Raw genomic sequence first — 23,303 nt, 5'->3', positions numbered from 1 at the left:
AATAATAATGGATTTTGGTTTTTCCAACCAGGAATCCTATGAACTAAATGTAGAAAAGAGATCCAACCGCTTTTTCTGTATTTAATGTAATAATATATAATATTATATGACCTGATATTCGTTAGTTATTGCCCATTTAGTTTGCTTCCATTCCTAATCTGACTTTAAAACAATAAATTGCAACGCATCACGTTTTTCCGGTTTTATGGCAACTGGTTTTAAACATTATGTTTAAGTGCAGTGAGATTTGTAAATATTTTAAGCCTAAACATATTAAAAATATCCCAGTTTCGTTTTAGACCCATGGTACCAGTATTAACCGTTATAACGATAAATTTGTAAATTACTTCCAGCGAAGTATATTAAGTATTGAATTACTTAAAGTATGAAAAGTCCTAAAAATTCTAAGTATAAATAATTTTTTTTTGAAAACATTTAAAAAATTTGATTGTATCATCTATGTACACTGTTAGCGTCATAAATAATTCTAATTTTTCTTTTTTTATCGTTATTAATATTTTATTTTTTACTTGTTGGCTTTTTACTTGTGAAAAGAATAACATTTTAATAAACATTATTTACCTGAGGCATGTATCCAACGCGTTTTCCGGGAACTCCACTTCCTTTAGTTCCGGGCTTTCCTCCGAGTACAAAGATTTGTCCTGTGTTTAGTCGCCGCCGACCAACAATACAGCTGAGCAATGTGGTTTTTCCGCAACCACTAGCTCCCAGCAGTCCATATCTGTAATTTGTTTAAGGTTTATTAGAAATATATCAAAATTTCTAAACCTTAAAAAAACACAAAAAACGTCAAAAATCAGAAACGTCCTTCTCAGAAAATAAATTGCGATAGCTATTCCTAGTGAAGATAAATATTTTTTGGGGTAAATTTACGAAAAAAATAAATATATCTGCTAGGTACAGAAAATACATTTTTTATCAATTAAAATTGAAAATTCGATGAAAAAGTTTGACAAAGAGTACAAATTTTCAGGTTTTATCAAATTAAAAGTTTGAAAAGTCTGGAATATTGTTTTTTTATAAATCATTATTATAAATTTAAATTTTTATAATTTAGTAAAATGTATCAAAGTGTTGTAAACAACATGCATGGCGAATAATAGTAATTATTCGATATTATCGTTAAAACCAATATATTCACGATATTATGCTATTTATTATAAAAGTTCTTTCTACAAAAAAAAAAAAAAGCGATTCTGTAAATTATATAGAATTGATAAGTCTGTGTTTCAACAAGAGTTGTGAGGACAAATTAAAAAAATTTATTAAATCAACGCCGGGGGCATACACTACTAGCACGCATAGACATATACATTATTTAGACTATTAAAAATAATAACGATGCGAAATCACTGATCATCGAAATTATATCACGTATGACCGAATAATATATTAGTCACATTGTGAGATAATCGTAACGCGATCTCTTATACCCTTGGGACACTAAAAATTATTATTATGAAATTTTGTTTTCGATGACCTACGCCGGTCATCGAAAAATATGATTTGCAAACGTCGAATACCGCCATAGTCACTACCGCCACGCTTCGCCTCGTTATCTCTGTGATCAAATATACGATATTATTATTATTATTATTATGCCTATAATGTATGCGTATAACCTACGGAAGATTGCCGGGTCGGTGTAACCCACACAAACCGGTTGCGTCCGGAGGTCGTACCAAGGATAATGCGTCTTTACATGATATTAGTATATTATAGGTAATATATGTATTAGAAGTGCATGCTAGCATAAAAAAAATATACGCGCTTTGACGTCGACGGTTTTAAACTTATAATTATTGTTTGTCTGTAGTTCGCAAACACTACTCTACAATCGTTTAGGAAACAATATTCATGAACCTACGTGTTGAAAACCATACGTGGTATGCAGTGTGCACTTATTTTACTAACATATTACTATGTACCTGCTTAATCTGTTTTATTTGCAGTTTCATCCTGAAAGAAACTGACGTTTAAATTGCGTGACCTAATCGACGGACGAGAGAGTAAGAAAAAAAAAATACTATTATACACATGTGTTGGTTCGACAGCTTCCTAACGTTGTTGAAGACTACATAGCTTCTACACGCGCGAGGAATCCACTCAAAACGATATTACAGCGGTGTATTCAAGTGGTGCGTAGTCGGTATATCATACTTGAAACCGGTGCGAATCACTCGACTAATGTATGGTGTATACAGTGCCTGTGAGAAAAGCTTTTAGAATGACACCGCACAGCTTCCGCGTTTTGACATAGTTTTTTTTTTTTTTTTGACAAAACACGTTCAAAAGAAAACATTATTCTGTGACGCATTGATGTCGGACGATAGTAGATACGTATGATGATAATAGAAAAAAACTAATATTTATTACTTCTTATTTATGAAGTAACAATATAATTTCATTGTTGGTGCTCTCTGAAAAAGTGTAATGAAGCTCGGCTAAAATGTGGTCGCTCCCATACAACTGAATCACTTAGCATAATGATTATTAAGAGGAAACGGAAAGTGTACCGACCTAATATCTTAATGGCATGCACTGATATTATAGGAATATATATAATGAAAACTCCTAACAGAAATAGAATAGTTACAGGACCCGTCGTTAGTTTATATAGTAATAATAATATAATACAGTGTGCCTAATATTGGAAAAACCCATCGAAACTTTGAACTCTTCGAAAAAAAAATGCTCAGAAATTATCGAAGTATCCAGATGATTTCCTTTTTTTGTGGGCACTAACTGAGATAGAGAAAGAGAGAGAGAGAGAGGGAAAGGTTTGTCTCGCTATTCTACTATAAGCAATAAAGACACAAAATAAAAGTATACAAATTAAAAATACTATATCATTTATACTAACATTGTGCCTTTAGCAACCGTCATGTTAAGGTTGCTTAGCACGTGGTTTGGCTTGCTCGCAGAACCGTAGTGCTTGAACGCGTGTCGAACGCAAACGGCCTGCTGGCGGCGCGTCCATACGGTGCTCTGTTGGCTGAGCAATGAAGGTGGCTGAAACGCAGGGTTGACGATTCCACCGCCGCCGTCCACTATTCCCACGCTGACGCTACCGTTGCTGTTCCGGGGCTCCATGGCCACCACGTCCGGAGAATTGCCTACGCCGGACGTCATCGTCGCCTTACCACCGCCGGATTCTTCGTTTCCTTCTCTGTTGGAAAAAATAAATAAACCAAAAAATTAGATTTATATTATTGTTTTTGTTCTCCAAACAGAGTTTAATACAATAAAGCATATGGGGATGGGACCATAAGGGTGTACTACATAATATGGAGTGGTGTAATAACGACATTTGTCTGACGTCTATAAGTACGTGTAGCCATAGGCACTACCACCAGGTTTAAAAATGTGCATGTTTTTCTTTAATTTGTACCACTTAATCGTATCCGAGTAGATATCATTATAATATTATACTTCGATCGACCACACGCGAGAAACAACTTCCTTACACATTAATATTATACGTATTAAATGCAAGACAATCGTACGTTAACAATAATTATCGATTCTTATAGGTACACTTGTTATGAATAGGTGTAATCATTGATTAAGTTTACTGATTGAGTAAAGATTAAGTTAAATAAATAAACTGTTATCGTATTACAATAAACGTTTGTTTCCTATAATACGCACCAAATATATAATTTAATAGTTTGCAATGCATACAGCTCCGTCACAGCTCATTTACACGATTGCGCCGTGATAGTTTATTAATATTTTTATAATATCATATACTATTAACGATTGTATATTATACATAAAAAAAACAGTTTTCTCGTCACGAATAAGTTTTACTGTGTGGCGTTATTATCGATCCTTTAGTGAGCCCGTACTTACTTAATGTATTAACGCGCCAACCACCACTTTTTCACTTGAATCTGACATGTTTTTGAAGATATAAGTTAATTTAAATACTATTTTGATATCATATAATTTATTATAACATTTAAAATTAAACTTTGAATTGATTTAATTAATAAAGCGAAAAGTTTTTGCCTAGAATTAAACCTATAAACCTATATTTAGAGGTGAGTGGCGACGTTAGATCTATGCTGAAACTAACTCTAAAGGAGTTACGCCCTATATTTATATGATATCGATGTTTTAGTTTAAGAAGTGGAATTTACATAGATAGATAATCAATAAACATAATATCTTATTAATCGTTTTCGCGTGAAAACAATAAATGCCCGTTGGTCCAAAGGTATTAAATAGTATACCAGAAATAGATGTTCAGACGTATATTATATTGAAAATACCTACGAAGTCGGTTTACTATACAGACAGTCTATAACTCGTTCGATATTGACCTATACTTACACAAAGAGTTCAGCAATCGGCATTATATGTTTAGTCTTGTTCGCCGTTATATCATTATTATTCGTGACTGTATATTATGAAAAACATGCATTCGCTACCTATTGTGTTTTATTATTATTTTTATTTTTTCTAGTATACCTACACGACGTTTTCCGAATGTATTTAACGAGTGTTAATCGATATAATATATTTTATGCGCGTCTTGTTAGCGTTCAAGGAGATTCCGCTTCCAATGCAATGTTTGAAATAAACAACAGTGTACGATAGGTACACGTATGCAATTACCGTGGAATTTTCGTTGAAATCACAATCGGCCACTAATCGTATCAAAATAATTTTTATTTAAGACTTACATTTACGTGTATCGGAAAATCAAAACACAAATGAATCCATGGATGTTTCGGTTAGTATAGCTAAGACTGCTAAAAGGTCGATTGGTCAGTCACTCGATTTAAAAAAAACTTCCTTAAGTATTACCTTGATAAAAAAAACGCATAGTCTGACATCTCAACCACACACTTAAACAGAAGTGTCTATGTTATCGTTTCCTTACATCTGTTGACAAATCTATTTCCTAGTGAGGCGCTGTACGACGTTTTAATATTCATCGTGAGTGTACCTACATATTATTATATGTAAATACTAATTCGGCAATATTCACGACCTATCACGTTCGGGATGTTGTTTTTTCTCTCTCAATAATATGGTAATTAACGGGGCCCGACGAACAAATAAATGATTTTCTATAATACACGACTATATTAAGTCGTATGGTTTTCGGAATGTCATGCGACATGTTTGTTATACATTTGGTCAACGCGTTTTGACATAATAGTACTTATACATCATTACGTTAACCCGTCGTCAGCGACCGATCTGCGAAGCGCAAATAGATACATATAGCAGCAGTTGTACACCTTGAAAATGATGATTGCGTTGACCTTACATTTTGAGAATTCGCGGTCGGAATGCGAATATATTTTTCAGCCCTGAACACGAGACTGACTAGACGTTGTCGAGTTAGCATTAGTAATATTGTATATTCCCAAAATGTAATATAATATGGTTTATCAAATTATATTTGTATCAGACCTGTTACATATATAATATTATAATATATGAAAAGTTTTGATTTTGTTTTCATAAAACATTAATCAAACGAAAACAAAGTAACATCGTCTCGAATTCGAGATATACGTAGGCGTGATATCCGCATGACTGTATATTATTTAATGTCCAGCATCAAAATATTTCCATTAGCTCAATATTTGTCACCATTGTGGTTGATAGAATTGGTAGGGGGTAATTTCATACGTCGAATTTTTATGGATAGTGGGCGTACATTCATATAATATAATAATTAGCAATTTATCTTTTTTAAATAGAATCATTAATTATTGAAAGTCGGTGACGATAATCCTAAAACGTATTTTTGGTAAATTATGTGCTTTTACTCACATACACAGTTACACAGACGTTTTATTATTATTATTATTATTATTATTATTATTATTATTATTACTATTACTCAATCTCGTTAAAACACAGATATAGTGAATTCATGCATGATAATATGTATGATAAAACTATATTGTTCAGTCTTTTCTTACTATTAAAGATACACCTTTTAACCATTGGCTTATTGATGCGATTTGTCATACAAACTACAAGTAACTTTAGAGAAAAATATTAAACGATGCTTTGTCGGTAAAAAATAAATTATTAATGTAAAAAAAAACTTTATAATCATAGGTAATTATATGAAACAAAAATGTTGGTTAAAAATTGTTTGCAGCATAGTATTATACATATAATTTGTTTTTTTTTTACGGTGCTTTAAATAATACAGGGATAGCGTGTGTAGCCTCCGCTGCAACCTGCACCGTATTCACTGGTCACGCCTATGTCCGCATATATTTTACACATCGATATGGTCTGGGTGTATAATACAGCATTATCATACAGTTGTAGATTGTGGGCCACACCGATTACGCGGGTTACCTAATCCAAAGTGAATGTAAACGACCGATCCGGAAACGACGAGCGAGCGTCTCGCAACGGGAATATTATGCCCTGCGGCTTTGCGTGCGTGCGTCAGCGCCCGCTCGTAGCGAAATCGTTCGCGTTGACTTTGTGCCGTTCTCCTACCCACTCATCGCTACAACTCTCCTCCTGGCTCCTGTTATATACTATCCCGTGGTAATATATAGTCGTTCAGTCTTACCGACCTAAACTATCTGAAACCCATAAAATCCCGCAATAAAAAAAGAGAGAAAATACGATTATAGTATATATCATGTTTTATTTTTTTCTCGTACAAGTACTCGTGAGGACAACATAATAAAAATAATGCAATATTATTGTCATATGGGCATATGGCCGTTATGCGTAAGCGAGTTTTCGCCGCATCAAACGATACGTGTCGGGACGTTCCGGGAACGACCTCAACGTCGTTTCGCAATAGCACATAATATTATTATGATTATCGTTGTACGGCTTATATAGGTACGCGTTTCCTTGACCTCGCCAAACTTCAACGGTCCGAAAATGACAACTCCGGCGATGTGCTCCGGTCATTTTACACTGAACTGAAATTTGGGTTTTCTAATAGCGCCGTGATATACAACAATAATAGGTATCCGTGAAAATTACTCCATTTAAGATTATTATTATTTGTATTATTAATCGGTATACAGGGTCGTTTAAAATATGACAATATGCTTGATAAATAATATTATTCAATAGACTTAAATATATATAGCTATATGTGATGCACGGTCACTGACGTTTTTAGTTATCAATTTCGTCGTTGGAAAAAAAATTAAATATGATAGTTAAACATAATGATGCGACATTAGTATATTAAATATGAAACGTTATATTGTGTATATTATTATTAAGACAATGGATAATGGAGCTCCTCACACGTCCTTCTTATATCTTTATTAACGTTTCTGAAACCGAGCGTGGAATTTCAATGTTAGTAGTATTACACATTTTATGTGTGTATATTATGTGAGAATCTTTTGCAATAGTTTCTACGAATATTTCAACAAAGTAGACTACAAAATTACAATGGTAATATTATAATTTATAAGTAATAACATATCTACAAATAATTAGGGTGCTAATAACCAAAGTAGGTTGTGGATACACCTCGTTATAAGAGCGATCGATTGTAATAATTAGATTACAATAACCGATCATTGGAATATTATCCGCACGACAGTAACCTATATCCAATAATAGTATTTGTGCCATTTTTCATTGTTTACATGCGCGAAAAACGTCGTCTTCATTCATGTGACATGCCCTTTATAGAGCTATTCAACCTTGACAATATGTACAGTTTACGAAACATATTTTGTTATTAAAACTTGTTTGTATTCATTGAACCCCCGCCAACAGCCACAGTTTTAATTAGTCACCGAAACGCATACACATGTATTTGCTTTTTCCAAATTATTCCACGCGAGATTATGTCGGAGAAAATGTATGAAATAGCACAATGACGGTCTGACACAATGCTATATTTAATAAAAGACTACGATGTGAGGAGTTATTTTTTTTCTTATCGAATAAAACTTTTTTGTTTTTGAAATTTATGAAACGTATATACTATATATAGAGGCTTACAGTATTGATATATTACTCCTCAAAAAAGATTTTATACGAAAACGGTAAACTGTACGTAAACTTAAGCAGAAAACTTTAAATGTTTATATTATAAAAATGGAAATATCCAATAGCGAAACGTATTTATCGCATGAATCGATTCATGGGCTAATAATATGATGACATTACGAACAAAAAAAGCAATATCAAGAATCAACATTCATTAACGAAAATAAAAATTTGCCACAAATCGATTGTAATAATGCAATGGCATACAATATTACAATAACATTGGCAACACGAGTCTAAACAGTAGTCTGCTGCAGGTTAAAGGTGTAAGAATAAAGTTGAAATAATAGCAGCCACACTGGCGCGTAAACTATTAAGAATGGGTTGTTTTGTAAATCGTGTGTTTTAACAGCATAAGAAAAAAAATTGCTGACCGCACGTCGCATGCAAGTGGTGGTATGATTAAAATGTATATAATACATACCTATATAATATCTATTCCGTATAGCCGGTTATCTAATGACACACAGAAGCAGGTTATTGCAACAGGTATCCGAAAAATTCCATAAATATATCAATTATTATTCTACGCGCAGTGAAACACGTGTAATGTACCCAAGTAGGTACCTACGAGACTATATTATAAGTACTAAACGTTTCGTTGTCATCGCAAGCCGAGACGGTCAAAAACCGTGCAAAATATATAAGTAGATTTACGACAAAATTATGAATTTTAATGTTCGCATCACATTCCCAATTTTTATCAATCCGATTTTCCTTTTGTTAACTTTGTATCCTACTTGTCAGACAATTTGTTACAAGATACAGTATTTTTGCCGTTTATTGGACCCGCAGTTAATTTACTCATTCGTCAATTGTGGACTCAGCAAACAGAGGCTGGTTCCGATTTACACATATTTACTAGCTCATAGAAAAAAGTACATATACACTACACTGCTTAATGATGATCAAAATGTATTTGTAAAGATATATTTCCACATATTTTAGTCAATATCCCCGATTTTCTTTATCGCATGTATTTATACATATTCCTGAAAATTATTTGAAATTTTTTTTAAAACTAATTTATTCATTATGAAACAATATTTTAGAATTATTTTTTCTACAACATTCATAAGCTTGCACTCGTATATTTTTGCGAAGGGTTCAGATTCGTAAAATATTGTTATCGCACCCTAAAAATACCGCATATAAACAAAAACCAAGTAAAATATTATATTGCGAACTAGCGAGGCTTAATACTTAAGTATATATTATACTATTAAACAATAAAAATTCGTATATTATTATATCGTCATCGCGGCCCCGACCATTTCGTGGTCGTCTCTCGGTCTGGCCCCGCGGGCATACTATAATCTCGGGTTCGCGTCGGCCAATCAAAAATTACCCGTGCAAATATAATACAATAATCGTATAATAAACGGCAAAATACATATACCTGTAATATATTATTATATATATAGGTATACACACACGCGCTCGCGCATATTTATCCGACCACGGTTTTGTAACTTTACGATAATATTTCGTACACAACACAACCTGACTCGACTGACGACGACCTTGTTTCGGAATGGCTTGCGATTACTATGCGGAACGGCAGCAGCGCGCTGCGTAGTGAGCGTATAAATTAATTTTTTTCATTCGGTTTGGGAAAAGAAAAATTGCCAAGACGGATCCGATCGGAAACACATGACGTGCGACATTATAAATTTACCGACAGTGTTGTGTGTAATGGGTAGGTACACCTCTACGCCTGCTGCGTGCGTACGCCGGTCGAATGCCGTGTAAATACGATACGCATATACAATGTTACGCTGTTATTATTATTTCAATATTTCTACAATGATAATAATATAGTATCGTGTGGTAGGTACTGCAAATTGCAATACTATGATTATGATGACTATCGTCGACCGTCGTCACAATTACCGGAAAACGCGCGTCTGGTCTCGAAATCACGCGCACACCCGCGGACGACGCGCGACGGCGTAACCGGTTTATCGGTTTTAACCCGCCCGACGATGACGTCTTTGGCGGAGAAAAACCCCGCACGCGCGTCATCATCAGACCAATCGCATTTTTCGCCCGCCGACGACCGATTTCTACTAAAGTTGTTGTTATATTTTACGCCAACTCGATAAATAACGATACGTATAGTACCATCGGATTGACGAGCGAGCGAGGTTTTTGCGAGTGCAATTCCCGCGTAATGATAACAATAATATTTGGCGTACTGACTCGCACCACGGAGTCGCGTATTGACAGTTGTCGTTCGACCAGAAAAATAATTAAAACCTAATACGAATCGTAGTTTGCAATGCCGTATACACCGCGTGCACCAATAATCGCGACTAATTATTACTATATGATACAATATTACATTATATTATAATTATTAAATTGGTCAACGATTATGAAATAATGTCAATTATTAATATTATATATAGATCGATATCGCGCACAGGAATATTTTTTATGCGGCACAATACTCGATTGGCACGAGATTACGAATTATAAATAATCTTTTATGAGAGGGGAGGGTCTGGTAGAAATAAAATACAAACTTTGACAACGATGGTGCACGGTCCAGTCACCGCAGAAAATGTTCGCGGTGTAGAGTATGCAGTACGTATGATGATATGATTTGGAGACACTAATTATTCGGCAAACACTGGACGCACATTTTTCATTTAAAACGCACGTACGTGATTTTATCTGGAAATATTTTATTGTACCGTACGGACAATAATAATTATTAGACGACGAAAAAAAAATAAAAACAGAATGCACGAAAACGATCAACGAAAAAAAAATATAAACTAAACGAATATAAAATATAAAATTAAAAAAAAACACGAAGTGAACGTACCGGGGACGGACCGCGGCCGACGACAATAGGTAACTACTGTGGTGGTTAGGAAAGAACGACAGTGCCATCGACCACAATGCCTTCCTCGATGGACCCCACCATTTTTTTTTTCCTTTCTTCGTCCGAGCGACGAATAATATAACACAGTTGTCTATGTGTTTTTCCACTATCGTGTGTGACCCCCCGTCCATATCATATCATGTGTGTACGTACACGTTAACAACACGAAGAAGCGCCCAAGTCTACATAATAACACGGTGTCTACCTACCTGCTATATACACGACCCGTAATGTAATTTATTAATATTGCATGTCTTTGAGTCTTCAATACATAATAATGATGATGTACTACACCTACTAGTCGACTATATGTATAAACAACTATATAGTTTATCGATTTTGATTAAAATACCTATGTAATTATTGATTGGGATAAACAAAACTATACGATATTTCTCATGCCGGTATTGTTTGGACCTCATACACGCACTGCCCAATCTACGATAACTCCTAAAAAACTATTTAAAAAAATGTTTTGCATCATAAATATGATATAGAACTTTAAATTAATTAAACTTATCGTTATGTTGAAGTTTAAAATCAGTATTTTTATAATATTGAATTATTAAATCATTTTACGGTAAAAGGGAACGACTATAATCGTAAATCAATAATTTCCAGAAAACAAAGAATAACCTCTTCCCATTTAAATATATTTATACATTGACTGTAATGGTTTTTTTCATTTTTCATCGATAGCTTAAAATAAGAAAATTTAAAAATATTTGTTACTATGACAGTGGAAATCGCGTAGAACCATTTGTATACAAGATAATGTAATTACAAATATGTATTAATTTATAACTATTAACTATCCACCGTTCAATTGCATAAAATGTACAAATGTAAGAAGGATTTTGATTATTTTAACTAGGTGTATTAATTCAATCTTTTAAAATTCATATCGATAAAAATTTGGTATGTATTAATATCAGTTTTTTTTAGTAAAAACAAATTAATAGATCAATTAAAATTATTGTGTTATAAATTCAAAATATTACTGTATAGCATATTCCATTTTTTATTGATTATAATTTAGTATATAAAATAAGTGACTCGAAATGAAACATACATTATAATGAATAGAGTAAATTTCACGAAAGTATATTTTAACCATTATAAGCTAATTTAAAATATGTTTTGTAAATCAAATATTTATAAATAACTAGTTTTTGTTTTAATTTACAAATTTAAATCAAAAATGACATACGTTGACATAGTATTAATAAAGACACCGTTAACAACTACTAGAAATTACTAAAAACTATTATTTTCACTGATATTGAATAAAACTCCAATATACTTAACTAATAATTGTTCAAATGGATTTGTTAATTCATATAAAGAATTTATTATTGTTCGCTAAATAAAAATATGATGATAAAATCATTGAAATTTGGTAATGATAAAAATATAAATAAAATAACAAATCCTTATGCTGTATTATATTACTATTAGTCATCATTAAAGACATAAAATGTTATTATTTATTTTTATGTATATTATGTTTCAAAATAATAATTATTATATGAGAATTTATTTTTTTTATTATTATTAAACACAAATAGCGTGAAGAGATTACAAAATAATTATTTCAACGTTTTTATTATGAAATACATATTATTTTAATTATAATATAATTATATTTGTATTTATGCCATTTATGGTAAATCGTTTTAACCATATGATTTAAATACAAATATAAACTAAACGAAAAGGTTATTTTTATACTTAATAATATTAAGATTACCTAATTAAAAAAAATTATAATTATATTTTAAAATATAAAAAACTACTTATTAATTATAAAATAGTGTGATTCCCGCATTGCACAATAATTTTACAAAAAAAAATATTTTTACCGACAAATTGTCGGATTTTGTTAGAATAAAGTTTTTATATAATTTCATTGTGCAAAGATTAAAATTTGTCGATAAAAAAAAAATAATAACAACCTTGCAAAATTATGTTTCGGTTGCTGACAAATGAGCTTATGATATGATCAATTCATTTGTACATCAAATATATTATACATTGTGCAATTTTCATTATATTCTATGATTTTTTTTTTTTAAATATGATTTAATATTTTCAGCTGAAATGTATCGATAGGTTGTAGGTACCTATAAATAAGTTTAAAGTAAAATTCAAATGAAAACCACAAAATATTTTTAAAAATAAGTACTTAATTCCCAAATTATGCCATTTATTACCTATGTATAATATAGATATTTTATAACATAAGTAGTATAACAAGTAGGTAACATTTATAATTTCACCGTTCTATAATGAAGGTTAGGTTTTAAAATTTTAGCTGTTTAGTTTTTGACTTATTGTTGAACATAAATACTAATAAGATGAGAAAATAAAATCAAAATCATAATTTGTCGTTAAAGTTGGTTAATGATGAAAGTTGCTCAATTAATTAACTTGCTTGTATATAGGTAATACACATTGTACATGCATTTCTAAAACTTAAAAAGTCAATAAACCATTTAAGAACGATGCAATAATGTATATAACAAATTACGCTGCTACAAAGTGTAAAAGCGACTGATCTACATTAAGTGCTGTGTGCAACAACTCGATGAACTCGCTAAATACTGAATACGGAAATTTATTTAAGAAATAGGGTAATTAAGTAAAACACATGTTTTATGTATATATACTATATATAGTATATGGTTAAATTATTAACTGTTATTGTAACAATATAATATTGTAACTTATAATGGACATTAAATGAGCGAACTACTCTAATGTTTATGTAAGACGAGAAGAAATACTATACCTATGTATATAATAGTTTATGCCATCAAGCAAACGTAAATAATTATAAGTACTGACATTGTTTTATTTTGAGATGGACAGTTTCTATTGGTACGCACACGCAAATAATTAAAGAACAAAATATTTAGAATAACTACATGGTTTTCACTATAAATGTCGTTGTTATAATAATATACTAGCATTTATACTGATATTATCCGCTGATACTTTAATATTATAGGCTTCAACAAAAGAATATTATAATAATCTCTTATTATAAGCAAATTATATTCTATGCGTTTGCGCGTATATAATGACGTTATAATGTACAGTGTGTGTATACACGTGTAGCATGACGAAATTATATTATTTAGTGTGCAGACAGGCAGGTACGTTTGGAATTTCGTTTCCTCACCTGTAAATCGATTGAAACGGCGTTAAAGTTCGGTACAAAGATATTGGCGACGCGAAGAGAGTTTGCGGCACAGTCAATTAATAATGCATATTTTATAACTAGATGGAAACTCAAAACGCATAAATAGATGCAAGCCGGTGACGAACTGCGATTATCCGATTATCATCGTTCTCGTTGCAGGCTTGGAAATATTTTAGCGTTCATCTATTTCTACAAGCGTTGAGTAAAATAAGTTCCATACCTACTGCAGCACATAATAGAACCTAGTAGGTCGGGTTGTATGCACCGCGACGACAGCGTACGTTACCGTAGTGTTACATAAAACGTAATATAATTAATTATTACAAAAATAAATAATATTGGATTGCGCAATATTTGTTTCGTCTAAATACCATTCAATAGTTTTCACTTTTAAACGTTTGTAGTGGACAACTACAACCAGAAATATTGTTGTATAAGACATAAGCACATACACACGCACACTTGTATGCACGTACTCATGCATACACACGTATGAACCACCGTCGATACTATATAATAATTTACTGCGGTGACATTACGTTTAAATAAATATATTATGTACATGGTCGTAAATTATAATTTTTATGTTGGCTGTTGTATGATATAAAAGTGACGAGCGATCTGGGTTCGTCATAATATTGTTAATATTTAGAGAACCCCAGGTAGACCGGATCCTTATAAATATCATGTCAAACGGATGTTTAAACCATTTGGTTGGAACTTAATTCGTTATACCTCTATATTATTACACTCGATAATAATTAATCAGTTTTCGCACATCCCCGTGCGCGATTACTGGTCCGTGAATTGCTAATGGCGATGAATTTAACAGCTATTCACGGTAAGCCGACATTTTCAACGTGGTTGCTAGGTACTGAATTATCATCGTGAAACCCAATAATACTTCGCTACTTTAACGGGGAGTAGACGAATTTTACCAATTCCGTATATTGTTCGTTAAACGCCATAGATAATTCCACGAGAACCGTTGCATTATTTATCATTATCAGCATAATGGTATCAGCTCCATATACAATATAAATTAATTTATTGGTGAATTTTTTATTTAAATATAAATATTATTAATTACCAATGTAAGTAAACAAATTATAAATAACTTAAGAAACCACGACATCAAGCACGTAAGTAATTTACAATGTCAATAACGAACAGATCCGATTAATTATATTCAAAACTGCAGCTCATCGATCAGAGATCCAGAGTTCAGAAAAGCGGCGGCAACAGTGATTTTTATAAGTGATACGTACATTGGAGTGTGTACCGAGTAGGTACTTACAGTTGTAATAACTTTAATATCATGTGATTATGTAGAATTTATTCCGAGTCATACCCGGTCGTATTCGGCGGTCCAATCAAATGTGGAGTTTTTCTGACAATGATGTTTATATTTTAAGTTGAGTCGTCCAGTTGCTGTAACTTGCTGTACTCCAATGGAAAACTTGAGGTAAATCTGGTGTTGAAATGATGATTTGTTACAGTCCTAACCTAATCTACGGAGGTGACACGTATAATAGCGTTTCGACGAAAGCGATATACAACTGAATATTATATTTTATATGATTTAAGGTAATTTTTTACTTCGTCCATTCCAAACTATAAATATAACGCCACCGCCATAACTATGTTTTATCGTGATAATATATTATGTACAACACTATCATCATAATGCCACTATATTCGCGATGACGTCAACGACGACCGAGACCAAGACTATACCGCAATTACCGCGTTCTCCCACTGCGCAGTGTTAGGCCACCATAATATTTTAATTCACTATATATCGCAGTCAGCTTTTAATATATTGATATCAATAATATCGCTATCGATTTTTCCGCAGTTTGCAATCGCCACTTTGTAATCCTGTGTGTACGTGATGCCGGCGTGAGTGTGCGCGTGTAGCATTTCAAATCACATTCTACGACGACGACGACGATGATGATAATATATATTTATATATAGTTTTCGTGTGGCCCGAAGACCGATCGACACGAGACGACGACGGTCGTGGCCGTTCGAAAAACGACATTCTTCGGCACGCAAGTTGCATAATATGATGATCACGTCGACGAGACAGGGGTGCTCAAAATACGTGATTTTCGTCCCCCGGATCAGGCGAGATCTCCGTGTGTATGGGAAAACGTTCGTTTAATACGAAAGAAAATATAATAAAATCGTCTACGATTTTTCCCGTGAACTCGCACAAATTATTACGTCTGGACCACTATAATATGTATTATATAGTAGGTATATAGCTGGTACCTTGCCACGGGTGAAAGCGCCACGTGAAGGTCTCCACGGCAAATATTACGGTATGGATTTTACAGCAGACAATATTATATACACATAGTTTCCCCACCCTCTGTTTTCACATTGCTCTGTGATAAACATATCATAATATATTACACGTGTCTATATTTTATCGTACACTGTGATACGTGTATAAACGCACGCAGACGTGTGTAGCCTGCAGCGTATGTATTTATACGATTTTATGTATATTTCCCTCCCAGCGGAAAACTGTACGTTTGACGTGGCCGTCGGGGTCGTGGTGGTGCGGGAAAATCGGACAATACCAATAATATCCACTTGACCCACTTTCGATGTTTTCCCGGCGCGCGCTGAGAATGGAAATCGTATTAGATAGGTACGCATGTTATTTGGACACACGTCGGCTGTCGGGCCTCTGCGTTAGGCGACCGAGGAATATAATATCTGTACATGTCTACAGTACAACCACGGTCGTGATGATAACAATATTATGATTGAAATCGCAACGAGCCAATATCGTGGTGTTACAGGGGGTAGCACTCGATATTATAAATTATAATAATATAATATGTTGTGTTGTACGCTGGTGGTAAGTCGAACGGTTTACAACGAACAGCTTGACGTATTGATGAGCGGTGATGGCGGAAACGGTGAGACGTTTTCCGGTCCAACGATGTGATTTTGGTCGGGGGATTCTCAATCAGTTACCATACGTGCGCTTAATCTTATCGGCTCCAGTTGCCGTGGTTTTTACGTATGCTTGCCTTTGTAATAAATGTATACTCTTACGTGTCGAAAGCCAAAAACAACACATAGGTCGGTGGGTTGTCGGATTGTGGACATACAGCTAAAGCTGGTGGGGTTAGCCATAGTAGCCGTCGCAATGCTGTCAACGAAGTTTTCCCACGTGTGTTTGAGTGGATCGTTTATCACTTCACGTGTGTCATACGTATTACACGCATCGTATAAAATACTGTATACTTATACCCAAATCGCATTATTTTTTACGTTCCATAAACATTACGTATTATCTGTCCTGGACTGCGACCTCTGTCCGTACATCGACATTTTAAAGTCAGACCGAATCTATCCGGATCACGTGAAACAATGAGTGTGTTGGACCCGCGACGGAAAGAGCAAACGAGTTTATGTTATATAAATCGATTTCTTGTTGGCTTACGCGATGTTTACTAACGTGTTAATACGACAGGATTATTCAGTATCCGACGCCGGAAACGAGTTATGCGCATATACAATTCGGTAAAATTCGAGTATGTGTGGTTTTTTTCATAAAAAAAAAAAATAATAATTTTTGGAGTTACCTATTTCAATAATTTATAGTATAGTTGTACGAGAGATTTGTTTTTATGGATAATTGGTCAATTAAGCATAGCCATAATAATTATTTCAATACCAACGTTTAAAAAGTATGAACCAATTTATAATAAATTACTGTACAATATATAATAATATATATCTTGTAATCATTTAAGTCGTTTTCATAAATTTACCAACTGTTCTAAAAATATATTTATTTTTATTTTATAACTAGGAAGTGTAATTATTTATAATGTCAAAGTGTTAGAGATGGCGTATCTATATTCTATACAAAAACTAAAAAACTTACTATAACCAACACTATTATTTAAAGTTTATATCAAACAAGACGTTTTACTTTAGTTTGTAGAACTGGAAATATATATATATATATATATATAAATCAATAATCCTTTTGAAAACTAACGCAAAATGAGGTCGGACCCTACACAAAGGAAAACGTATTTGTCATTATTTCAAGTGTATATGTGCTCGTACGATTGATGAAAATCTTCTCTCTTAGCCATTGTATAACTCGATTATATTTAAGAACAGTGAAAATTGTTACTTTTGCAATAATCGGATGTATTTGTACAACAGTTTGAAAATAGGTTTTTAAATTCATCAAATTTCTTTATTTCTCTTTTTTCACAAGCGATCATCCAATTGAAATTGAAATATTTGAAGCTAAATTGATTGATCAACCGATCAGGTATTAATATTGCTTAATATAGTTCACTAACACTATCTACTAAAATAGTCACTATCATTATGTGTTATATAACAAATAATATATTATATTAAAGCATGTACTTGCTCGATGAAATCATTAACATAACTCAATGTGGTATACGTTCAAATACCATGTTTTAATAATATATTTTTATCGGTAATATTTATTAAACATAAATCGAAAGCTTATAATCTGTAATGCACACGTAGTTAATGTACGATGTACCTATGTAATATAATGTTTGCATAATTTATAATTCGTTGAAAACTAACTACGGGAACTCTAAAAATGGAAACGGCGTTTAAACCAATGCTGACACATTCATTTTATTTTAACACTTATCGTATATAAATGATTAATATCGCATAACTTATATTGACATTCGGCACGATGGTTTGTGTGTTTTATTCTAAATGACTTACGACAAGGTGTTAAAAACGCGTCGTGTGTATCGTCATCATCGTTATATACTAATAACACTAATAGTTTACAAGGCGAAGCCCTTTTTGGCGGCAACTGTTGCGCAAAACTCTTTATTCTCGCGAATGCGACAAACGATAAAGATGTTTTCATAATGTACGCACGTGACGTATAATATTATGATTGTTATACACCGAACGTTGTACGAGTAGGTACAGCGAGAAACGGTGCAAGACATTGTGCGGAACACCGGCCGACAATGAAAAGCAGAGACCGCGGGAAAAACAAAGCGAGGAAACTGTATAAGAATCACTGGAGTGCTGCCACGGCAACAAATGTAATAATATAACATAATGAGACGGAGAAAAAAAACCAATGACGACACGAGAGAGGAAAAAGAGCTTTCGCCATAGATATGTACGCCGTTGCCTCGAAACCAAATTATTATCGAATTACCTTCACGGTCACTACGTCCGATAGTACTTTCACTTTTTGCCGCCGCCTTCGGAAACTAAATATATATATATAATATAGTCGTACCGGTCATGTGTGTGTGAATATATACATATTATATTATGTTATGTTATAGTTGTTGCGTCTTCTTGTGTATTCGTCTGGGAAAATATGTACGTGGCCGAAGTGCGTCTACGTCACTACTTATACTCATTTATATTATATTAAATATTATACGATCGATCGCAATCCATATTCGATGGGTTAAAAGCAACAAAATGTAATATTATTATTGAGTTATAATATTACGTTCCGGGGCCGTGAAAGTCCGCGTTCGTCCCGTTCTCCTATAAAAGCTATACACGGGAACTGACTACACGAGCGTCCAGTGAAAATAATACGAGAAAAATGCAATAACGTGCCGCTGTCCGACTGAACGACGTAATAATAATAATAATAATAATAATTAATAACATGTATCATATTTTGCAGCGTCGAGTCTGTCGTTCATCACGTACCTATGTATACATCTAAATTACATATATATGTATATTATGGCATGTTTACCGAAAGCCCTTTAGCGACACGGCCGAAGTGTCGGCGACCCGTGTTGACGACGCCGCAGAAGGTTATACGGCGCTGAAAACAATATTGTGACCGGATATCATTATAATAACAATAATAGTATCACATCAGCAGCAGCTGTTTGTATATACAGCCTGTTTAAAAAGACCAGATACTCGTATAGTTGTACTCGGGAGACACTACAGTGTCTAAGCTTTTTTAACGCAACTATTCAGCCGTTGGTTCTTTGCCCTTACTGCACCAATGTCCATATAGTATATTATATACAATGTGACCTACAGATATCAAACGGTTTATGTATAATCTACAGGGTATTCATCTATATTTTAAGTTTAAAATAATATTTTATTAAATGTATTTACATATATTTTCATTAGCCACATACGCGCCATTTCAAGAACCCATAACTGCCCTCGCACCACTTTTGTACGGCACAGATCCTCAAATTCGAGTTGAAAGGGTCAGGGGCACATTCCCGAGGATCCCCTCTGCTCTTTCACACACCCAAGCGAATTCACCCTTATTTTATGAATTACATCGTGGTCAAAAACAATACGATCATCATATTATGCCTAACGTATTTTTTAAACAAAACAAAATGACATGTGATTGGCTAATAAGGCTAAAATATGAAAAGGCAATTGTTTTAACTGTAGAAATAACTGAGTACTACTTGTACAAAAATCATCTATCCTCCGTAGGCTACCATGTATTAATTTAAATCTTCTGCAAATAAGTCTACTACATTATTCTTATCATAATCTCGTTATGACATTGGCAAGGCACACGAACGCATTCGGATGGTTTGCGGTATATTTTGATCGCGCAAGCGCAAACGCGATGTCATTAACTCCAAAAATATATCGATGGTTTGTAGGAGCTATGCATTATTTGCTGAGAGAGAACATACTATGAAACAAAAGAGACGGCCGAATATCAAAACCGTGGAAACGTTGTATGCGGCAATAGCGTTCAGTCCGAATATTTACGAGCGTATAATAACGATATTATTATATTATTGTCGTTTGTTATATTACACTATAATCATCGAGTTGTAAACTAAAGCTATAAAAAAAAATGAAAGAAGTTCTGAAAATATAGAATACATCATAAATTACTATTAAACATGGTTTTTATGTCAAAAAATAATGACATAACTTCTAAGATAGACGTTCGCACGTGGCACAACTCCATATTTCCTCGAACCACAGATTATGCATTAATAATATTATTACTATTCCGAATTCCCAAAGTACGTAAGTATAAGTATTAATACACAAACCGACGAAAAGCGCGTATCGGATGCTGTCCGCGACGATATTATCTAACAAATTATGTCTTATTATTATCGAAAACAAACCGTCTGGTATAACGAATTTCGGGTCATCAACCAGTAAGCTCCGTTTCGTATTATGACTTATAATTTGTCCGAGTAAACATGTTTTGAAATAACAAACCTCTGATCGTCACAACTAAACATCTACCACCGTCTTATGTGATCGAGTTTGTAATTTGTTTATTTTTGTATGATTATGTTTTTAATGTCCACAAAAATTCAAATAATAATTAATAGGTACAAGATAACCGACAGACCTATTTATGAAAGTAATCGAAAATATAAGTACAACACAATAATAATAAATTACTTTCGCTGAAAACAAAATTAAAATAAAGAAACACCGAGGAATTTAGAAACAAACAAATTATAATTACTTTTTTAACAAGTATAATTTTGTTTTAAAACGTCATACGAAGAATATAGTATAAAATAAATTTGTGTATATTACAAACTACGTGAGTTAAAATTTAGCTCAAATACCGACGTAGAACTTAATTCAGTGCATTTTTCGCCTGAAAATAATTCGTCATGCACGGTTTTAAATTTTTCAATGTATTATTGTTAAATATTATAAAGAAAACGAGAATAAGAATGAATAGAAATAATTTTTTTCTGAAATAGCTTTTCCAATTTCATAGTATTTTGATATTTAAAAAATTAAATTTAAAATATTATCAAGTTAATATTAATTTATTGATTTAATTTCCTCAAATATAAGGAGAATAGTTATAAGCAGGGTTAATAAAAGAAACATTTTTATTTAGTATTTTTTTAAACGTATTAAACATTTTAATTTATAACAATACTTCGTTTCAAGTGTGATGTCTATGTATATTATAAAGTAACATCATTATTATTATATTGTCTACATCATAGTTTAATTGTGTATGCCGTAATATACAAACAATATGGATATTTCTTAAAAAGAAATAAGATACAATCATACATATATTATATATAATTTTAAACGTTTATTATTAAAATATTTTAATAATTGATTAAAACGTTTTTAACACAATATGCTAAAAATAATTTGTTTAAAATACATTCTATTTTAATTATATTATAGAGCACAAATTCCCTATATTTTTTACGTTAACTCTATTTTGCAACATCGCCGTTTTCTGCTAAAATTGACCTTCCCGTTTACCGCCAGTATAATAATATATGTTTCCGTTTTCTGCCAGCCAAAAATTTCAGTTTTTAGATGTTGATAACCCCTTATTGTAAGAATTGAAATATATAGACCATTTTGATAATATTTTCAAATCATGCCTTTTCTTTATTAATATAACAGAAGGAAGATTAAGTTCACAATACATGCGACGGAAACTGATAATTATTATCAGTTAAGATAAAGTGTTGCTATTTTATCTTTTATCGATTTTACGACATCTATTTACTTTTATTTTTTGATAAAATTCGTGAGAAACAAGTGAATTCAGCATAATGGAAAATATAACTATTGAAAGTAATGTGATAAAAAATAATTAATTTCAATAAATTTTAAATATAACACAATTTATGTCAATACAAATACATTACAACACAAAGCATGATGATGATAGCCAAGCGTTGAAGAAGCATGTGATAAGTACAATATATACAAGAAAATCTATTGGATATATAAGTGCATTGCACTTAGTGCAAGACGATAGAAAATTATTCTAACTGAAATAAAAAAAAATAGTAATTTATAAAATATTACTATTTTCGATATGGAATCAAAATATATATAATATATACATGAAAAACGACGAACAACTATACTTCATAATCTTACTAATATAGCTGATGCCCATAACGTCCTTAATTTATAATTGATATGAAAACGTTTTATTGATAAATAACAAAAAATACCTAAAATAATATTTTCATGTGAATCAAAGCTTAGATTATTGTCAATAGTTGATAGCGTTTTACGTTTATTATAAGAATGGAACTTTCGATTATTGTGTTCGTTTATTGTTTTTTTTACAATTTTTTCAATTCATGGATATTTTAATAGTCGTTACATTCCATTCAT

The 23,303-nt window shown here is 32.4% G+C and overlaps 1 protein-coding gene across 2 annotated transcripts in view; it reads right to left on the bottom strand.

Moving 5' to 3' along the window:
- Positions 1 to 23,303, bottom strand: part of LOC132923091 (ABC transporter G family member 20) — a 44,604-nt gene that overhangs the window by 12,987 nt on the left and 8,314 nt on the right. The window contains exons 1-3 of one of the 2 annotated variants that reach the window (XM_060986899.1): positions 10,572 to 10,914; positions 2,885 to 3,190; positions 583 to 742 (exon numbers count right to left, since the gene is read on the bottom strand). In XM_060986899.1, coding sequence (XP_060842882.1) covers positions 583 to 742; positions 2,885 to 3,153 — 429 coding nt within the window. In that variant the 5' untranslated portion in view covers positions 3,154 to 3,190; positions 10,572 to 10,914. Of the gene's footprint in view, positions 1 to 582; positions 743 to 2,884; positions 3,191 to 10,571; positions 10,915 to 23,303 lie in introns of those variants that run through there. The other variant, XM_060986898.1, reaches the window with a different exon arrangement.

Source organism: Rhopalosiphum padi, chromosome 2, assembly GCF_020882245.1.
Source record: "Rhopalosiphum padi isolate XX-2018 chromosome 2, ASM2088224v1, whole genome shotgun sequence".
In the NCBI taxonomy this organism is placed as follows: domain Eukaryota; kingdom Metazoa; phylum Arthropoda; class Insecta; order Hemiptera; family Aphididae; genus Rhopalosiphum; species Rhopalosiphum padi.
Note: the sequence above shows the minus strand (reverse complement) of the source record. Positions and strands in the feature narration are given on the sequence as shown.